General features: G+C 37.3%; 2 protein-coding genes across 2 annotated transcripts in view; one reads left to right on the forward strand and one right to left on the reverse strand.

Moving 5' to 3' along the window:
- Window positions 1–23: 23 nt before the first annotated feature.
- On the forward strand, window positions 24–2,984 carry CBG22330 (the record flags this gene model as incomplete). The annotated part of the gene is made up of 3 exons (XM_002647125.1): window positions 24–268; window positions 1,231–1,960; window positions 2,664–2,984. 3 exons carry the CDS (start codon window positions 24–26, stop codon window positions 2,982–2,984), a joined length of 1,296 nt encoding a protein of 431 aa, XP_002647171.1.
- A 920-nt stretch (window positions 2,985–3,904) lies between these two features.
- CBG22331 overlaps window positions 3,905–7,092 on the reverse strand; it is a gene marked incomplete at both ends in the record, with an annotated part of 5,340 nt that continues 2,152 nt past the window's right edge. The window contains 2 exons of the mRNA XM_002647126.2: window positions 3,905–3,933; window positions 5,161–5,799. Of these exons, the coding sequence (XP_002647172.2) occupies window positions 3,905–3,933; window positions 5,161–5,799 (668 nt within the window). The remainder of the gene's footprint in view (window positions 3,934–5,160; window positions 5,800–7,092) is intronic.

The raw sequence follows: 7,092 nt of genomic DNA on the forward strand, positions 1-7,092 counted from the left end.
ATAGCTCGTTTATGACAAAGATAATGACGACATTAGCAAGAAAAGGAACTGAAGCGTTGGGTGAACCAATTGAAAGCATAGCAGAATGTACAGAATACGATTCAGATGAGAGGACATTTTGTCCTAAGCCTTGTCGACAGTATTTCGAAGTGGATTTTCCACTGTCTAAAGTGGAAACGGTTTACGAAGAGATACACAGAGCAAGTTTTGGACACATGAGGTTGACGTCTAAAGAAGCGATTTTGAAAAATGCTGATATTTTGGAAAGGTGAGTACCGTAAACTTTTATTGGAACAGTGTACTTTGAGCCCATACATTTCAATTTCTGTAAAAGATAATGAAAATGTGTCAACTGATAAAATGTTGTTGATATTATGATAAACATTTTGTTGGTTCATCACGTTTTGATATCATTTACAGGAAATGAGACCGAGAACTGAAAATTTCGAATTTCCTAGATCATAATCTATTTTCAAATTATCTAGGTCATGGTCTAATTTTTTGGATTTCCTAGGTCATGACCTAATTTTTTCGATTTTTAGGTCATGATCTAATTTTTTGGATTTTTAGGTCATGACCTAATTTTCCGGATTTCCTAGGTCATGACCTAATATTTTGGATTTTTTAGGTCATGACCAAATTCTTTAGGTTTTCTTGGTCAAGACCTTTTTTTTGGATTTTAAAGACCTAAGTTTTTGGGTCCATAAATGATTCAATTTTTTAAATTTTATAGGTCATGGCCTAGTTTTTTGGATTTCCTAGGTCATGGCCAAATTTTCCGGACTTCCTAGCTCGTGACATAATATTTTGGATTTTTTAGGTCATGACCATACAAGAGTGTTCACAGTTATTAGGGAAATACTTTTCACAAAGCTCGCGCTCTACCGCACCGCCCAGATGGCCGAGTTTGGTTGGAAGAGTTTGGTTGGCTGGCGGCCGGGGGCCGGCGGCAATATTTTAATTTTATAACGATTTTTGATCTATTTTCTTCAATAAAACTTCAAATTTCACAGTTTTTTTAAGAAATGAAGTTTTATTGAAGAAAATAGATCAAAAATCGTTTTAAAATTAAAATATCGCCGCCGGCCCCCGGCCGCCAGCCAACCAAAATCTTCCAACCAAACTCGGCCATCAGGCGGGTGCGGTAGAGCGCGAGCTTTGTGAAAAGTATTTCCCGAATACTTGAAGACTTAGAATCTAAAAAGTCAGTTTCACAAAAATCGTTTTCAGATTCTCCCTAATGGATGCAAGCACCAACTACAGTACCCTCATTCAAGATTTGCCATTTCCAGTACACACACTAATTGTCTCTAGAGCATATGGAAAGGTTAAGACTTTGATGATCCATTCAGAAGACGATGAAGAAAAAGAGAAAAGGAAGAAAGAAGATGTTAGAATTGAATATTGGAGATGTCGAAAGGGGACGACACTGATCTGGAGAAACTATCATGCCAAATTCAATAGATTCAATAAATACCAACAGTGTGCCTCTTCTGAACTATTCCATTGTCTTCGTCATTCAAAAATCGACACATTGGTGTTTCGAACGGAAAAATGGAATAAATACGATCCAGAAATTGAGCCCTTCATAAGTTATTATGAGCAATTGTACAACTCATTTGAGAATCCAGATTTCTCAATATCCGTTCAAAATCTTGAAGTAGAGCTTGACTGGTATGCGGATAGTCTGGATAATGAGAGGCAGACACGAATGATGTTGGAAATTACGAATAAAGACGTTATTGAAAAAATTAAATTTCGAAAATACACGGAGAGTGGCTTCACTGGCAGTATGATAACGTCTGATCGGATGGGCGCTTCTGAATTGAGGCATTGGGATACGGCGAAGGAGTTGGATATTCAGGATTTGCAGATACATTTGAAGATTAGTACCTATGTTCAGTTTGATGTTGTTAGAATCTTTTTGAAGAGTGAGAACATTTTTCAGTATTCGACAGAGGTTCGTTTATTTTATGATCGTATGTGTCAGGCAGTTGTCAGGCAGCAGCCGCGGCCTGTGCCATGGACCAAGCTTTTTCGTGAATGTGTTTCTGGGATCTGCATGATTCAGCAGCCCAGAAGTTTTGGGTCCGCTGAGCTCAATTCCGAAAAACACATCATTTGGTCCCCTCCCCAAGGCCCTGGCCATCTCCCCAAGGCCCTGGCCGTGGCCGAACGCAGCCCTGTTTCTGACATACAGTCTCGGTCAATAAGATATACAAAAACGAATTTTTCTGAAAAAAAACAGGTGTCTTCCATAAATCGGCAAACAGCTGAAAAACTAGGAAAATTCTAAAAATTCTGTAAATGCAAAGTTTTTTATCTAGGTCTGTTTCACACCCTCCATATTTTTCAAAGTGATGGGAAACTTGATAACCGAGCTCCAGGCTTCTGAAAGTGGTAAAAAATGGCCAAAAAACAACTGAAAATACGTTTTTGAATAGCTTATGACTGTGGGTGATAGGTAGGGTTCGGCGGGCCAGCGGTTCTAGAAGTTTCTGATTGCCGGAGCTTATTTCCAGAAAAACGGACGATTCGATGAACAGCAACTTACCCATGGCAACGGGCCGCGGCCGACCGCGATCTTGTTACCCACAGCCATTCCACACATGCGCTTTTCCAATCATACTATCTTTCGTACTAGAGATTATATCAATTTCCAGATAATGGAGCATCTCAAAAACCAGATCACCATTGCGGTTGGCCCGAATTTCGATTTTGAACAAGCTGGACAAGTACTGACTAGAAATCAAGTGACTGAGATGGAGATGAATTTGCATGAAAATCAGGAACCAGAAAATGTGAATGTAGAAGAAACTGCTGAATTATTGCCAAGAAGGGATGAAACGAGACCCACAAATGTGTATTTTATGTATAATAATGAGTCGATGCTTCTTATCAAATTCTTTGCGACTCGCGAGGAAATTGTTTATAAAAAGTACAAGAAGGAGGATAATTCGTTTTTTGAGAATTTGAATTATTAATTAAAACTGTATGTTTATTTTTGTGTTAACATTTGTATGGTTGAATACGTTATCTTGTAATTTTTCCTATTAATTAACTAAATTTTCGATTGATTTGTTTCAATGAACTTTCCATGTTTGTTAAGATTCTTGTTCTGAAATTTCCAATTTTTATTTGGTTACTGTATTGAGATTCTCGGTTTCAAAGTGTCCTAATCTAGTTTTTGGTTTCAAAACGTCCGATTCGGAAATTTCTGTTTTTGAAATTTCGGATTACAGTATTCCCAAATTTGCGATCTCATGAGTCTGAAAGATTGGCTTCTGAAACCTTGTTCCTAAATCTCTAGTACAAAATTTTTCCGTTTCATTGAAATTTTATCTGTTTAAACTTCATATCATTGTCAATCGATTCTCCGGATTTCCATTTTTGTTGCATTCCTGTTTTTTTCAGAATTTCATTTAATAGAGAATTTATTAGGGCTTTATCGAACTTTTGGAACAACCTGTTCCTAAATTTCTAGTTCTAAAAATTACTTATCTGTTTCTGTGAAATGTTATCTGTGTGAGATCATATTTCTGTCGATCTCACTTCCAGTGAATTACAGAAATGTAGAAGTCTTTCAGACTTCCTGTGAAAAGTTTTCCTTTTCATTTTTCAATTTTCTAGATAATTTAATTGCTCCAAACGTATGAAAATAGAACTAACAAATTCCAAAATTCGTGATACTCAAAAACTTTATTTTCGAAACAGAAATTGTTTTATTTTGAACATTGACCCAATTCATATCTATTTTTTTTGAATGATATCAAAAAGTGATCAACTGATGAAATAATGATTTAATGCTTACAATTAACATTTGACAATTTTTTAGTATCTTTTGAAGGATATGAGATAAATTTGTTCGAGGGTGATGGTCGTTTCCTTCGACATTATGAGTATTTCAGGTGACGCTTCGATGAGCAGAAACAACTGAAAAATAAATGTTCCAAAAAATAAATATGAAAATGTATTTATCGAATGTTTTTGTTCGTATAATCCTCTCGAAAAGTTAAACTTGTGGGCTCTTTGTTGGAGGTGCCGCGTCGCTATTAGTTGAGCTACGGTGGCGCTACCGTAGCTCAGCTGGGGCCAGGCATCTCCAACTTTAAGCCCACATGTTCAACTACTCGAGAGGCTTACAGTGGCGAGAAGTGGTGAGGAGAATTTTTACGAACATTCATAACTTTGTTAAAAATTGCTCAATAGACTTGAAATTTTGCATGAGAATAGCTGTGAAATCCAAAAACATAAAAATCGGTTTTTTGAAAATTTCTCATTTTCAGAATTTTCAGAGCAGTTTCAGATGTAACAGTGTTCAGAGAATCCAAAAACACTTTTTTCAGAATTTTTTCTGGCTTTGATTTTAGGTCTCAAATGATTCTCAGTGTCCAAATATGCACGAAAAACATTTTGAAGGATTTTGGAAGTCGGACTCTCGAGTTATGATGCTCAGAGTAAAATAGGTATGTGTCGGCATTTTTGCCATAAGTCAGCTGAAAATGTATTTTTGATGCTCAAAATGATACAAATGATGTGTTTTGAGTTGTTTAGGCCCATACTCCCAGGGGGCATCGAAATAGGGGGCATCGTGCTCAAAGGGGGCATACACTCATAGGGGTCACTAACTCATAGGGGGCATCCTGAAGTTGTCTCTTAGGGGGCATCCCACCATGTCTCATAGGGGGCATCGGACCAAATGCTCCCAGGGGGCATTTGATAGTCTCATAGGGGTCATTGAGATCAATTTGAGTATATGATTCTGAACATGATGAATTTTTGTTTTTACATCTTTTTCGTAGTTTTTTGAGGAAAACAAACACAATTGCAGACTATCGAAGGTGTTATTTCGGAGGGTCAACTAGGTAGAATTTCTGCCGAAAATTCGGGGTACAACTCATTTCATTCAGGGGTACAACGCTTGTGATTCGGGGGTACAGTTTTTTTTTGAGGAAGTTTCTGAATTCCTGAATTTCAGAGCTTGAAAATCTCAGAATTCTTAGAATTTCAGAACTTTGAAATTTCAGTATTTCGAAATCTGAGAATTTCGGAACTTCAGAGTCTGAGAATTTCAGAACTTCAGAACTTCAGAATCTCAATATTTTTGAATTTTTAAAAATTACTACTGTATATGAACGGAATTTCAAAAAAAAAACTCACTTTTAATAGTAGACGGCTTCATAAACAAATGCTTCACATACATTCGATAAGAGTGATGAAAAGTAAGAATACACGCGCTCTCCACAATCCCATGTAATCCAAAACTGATAAATGATAAATTAGTGATAACCTGTGACACTTTATCAATAGCCATGGATACTCCCAGACAGGTATAAGGTACCGCGAGAACTACAAAGGGTACTCCGGTTTGTGCGAACATTCCAATGAAAAATCTCCGTTGAATCAAACGCGTTCGTACAGATGTTGATGCTCCAGGTGTCATGTATAAATAGTAGATACAGCATGACACATGGAATATAATATTTGCAAAAACTATAATTGCAATGGCTGGAATTGCAATAGCCAGTGTGAAACTCAGCCACCAGGGGTCCGAGAGGACGACAAAAGTCTCTTCTTGAAAAAATGCTTTGTTAGGGCATGGAAAGGATTTTAGAGATTCAAGTTTTCCGAGTTCTTGGTTTTTTGGAACTTTGAAATATAGAAGAAGGCTCAGGGAGGGGAGGATGTATAAAATTAGATAATAGAAGGTTCTGAAAACTTTGGAGCTGAATTTCAGACGGTTTTCTTGAATAGATCGGCTACGACACTCGAAGACGTAGACCAGGGAGAGAAGCACGACTGAAAATGAAAGGTGATTGAAAAAACAAGACACATTTCGGATCAGTCAGATGTTTCGAAACTGTAAATTTTGAAGATTGTTGTTTTTAAAAATTGAAGTTTAAAAATGGGACATTTCAGAGTCGTGCATTGCAGATAGGACATTTTAGACCCTGAAAACTTAGACTGACAAGGGAAGTGTTTTCAGACGGGGGTTGAGAATTTGCTCAAAATTTGTGAAAAGGTGCTTTCGAACATGCTGAAAACGGCGTCAGCAATATCTCATCCCCGGATCCAATAGGAATCAAAATATGGGCTTTCAAAGTGTTTTCAGTGCTAAATTTTGACCAAAAATGTTCATTTTCCGAGCTTTAAAACTTGTTTTTCATGATGTTCTCGAATGCTAACCTCATTTTTGAACATTTCTATATCATCTAGAATAGTTTTTGAACAATTTCAAAAAAAAATTTTTTTTTGAAAATTTTTGATAAATATCTCCTTGGGGTCCACACTTCAAAAGTAATTTTTTGAAATTTTTTTGAAAAGTTCCAGAAAAAGTCCAAGTTTTTCAGAAACGATGAAAACAGCGTTCTCACAATATTTGACATCCCAATTTCGTTTTTGGGCTCAAAAAATCTCCGAAGAGTCGAAGAGTCCGAAGAGGACATTTTAGACCCTGAAAACTTAGACTGAGTTACCAAAACAATTTTTCAGACGCAGACTAGCGTCCTCGGCCTACGGCCGACTCCGCTAGGCGCGGCTATGCCGCGCAATTAGGTGGAATCAGATGCAGGGCCTTCGGCCCTGGCTCAGTGGAATCATTTGATACAAGGTTTAGTCTGTCCTCCCTTTGCTCGCTCCGCTCGCTCATGTCAAACAGACCGGACAGGGCCTTCGGCCCTGTAACATGTGTAACATGTGCCCCACCACAATTCATTAATTTTTCACTCAAAACCTATTAACTCTTTTAATTTTCAAGCAAATCCAGTTTTCTTTTTTTTTTATTGTAGCTATCAAAATTACGCATCGAATGGGAAAGCCGGAATTTTGATTTAGGCCCTAGTTCGGCAGAAAAAGCAGGAAAACCCGAAAAAAAATGGTATCCACTTGTACGTTCGTTATCATATCACAGTACAACTTTTGATTATTTTTAGTGACCGCGTAGCCAGAGAGATTTGCTATCGATCAAAAAAAGATTTGGCCAAAACGGACTGAAATGAACCTAGTTAGGAGCTTTCAAAGAAAATTTCTACAAAATGTCGAAAATGGGGGTGCGCGATCGCTACGGTATTTATTATTCTTGTGCAAAAAATT

Source organism: Caenorhabditis briggsae (genome assembly GCF_000004555.2).
Source record: "Caenorhabditis briggsae complete genome, chrIV, whole genome shotgun sequence".
In the NCBI taxonomy this organism is placed as follows: domain Eukaryota; kingdom Metazoa; phylum Nematoda; class Chromadorea; order Rhabditida; family Rhabditidae; genus Caenorhabditis; species Caenorhabditis briggsae.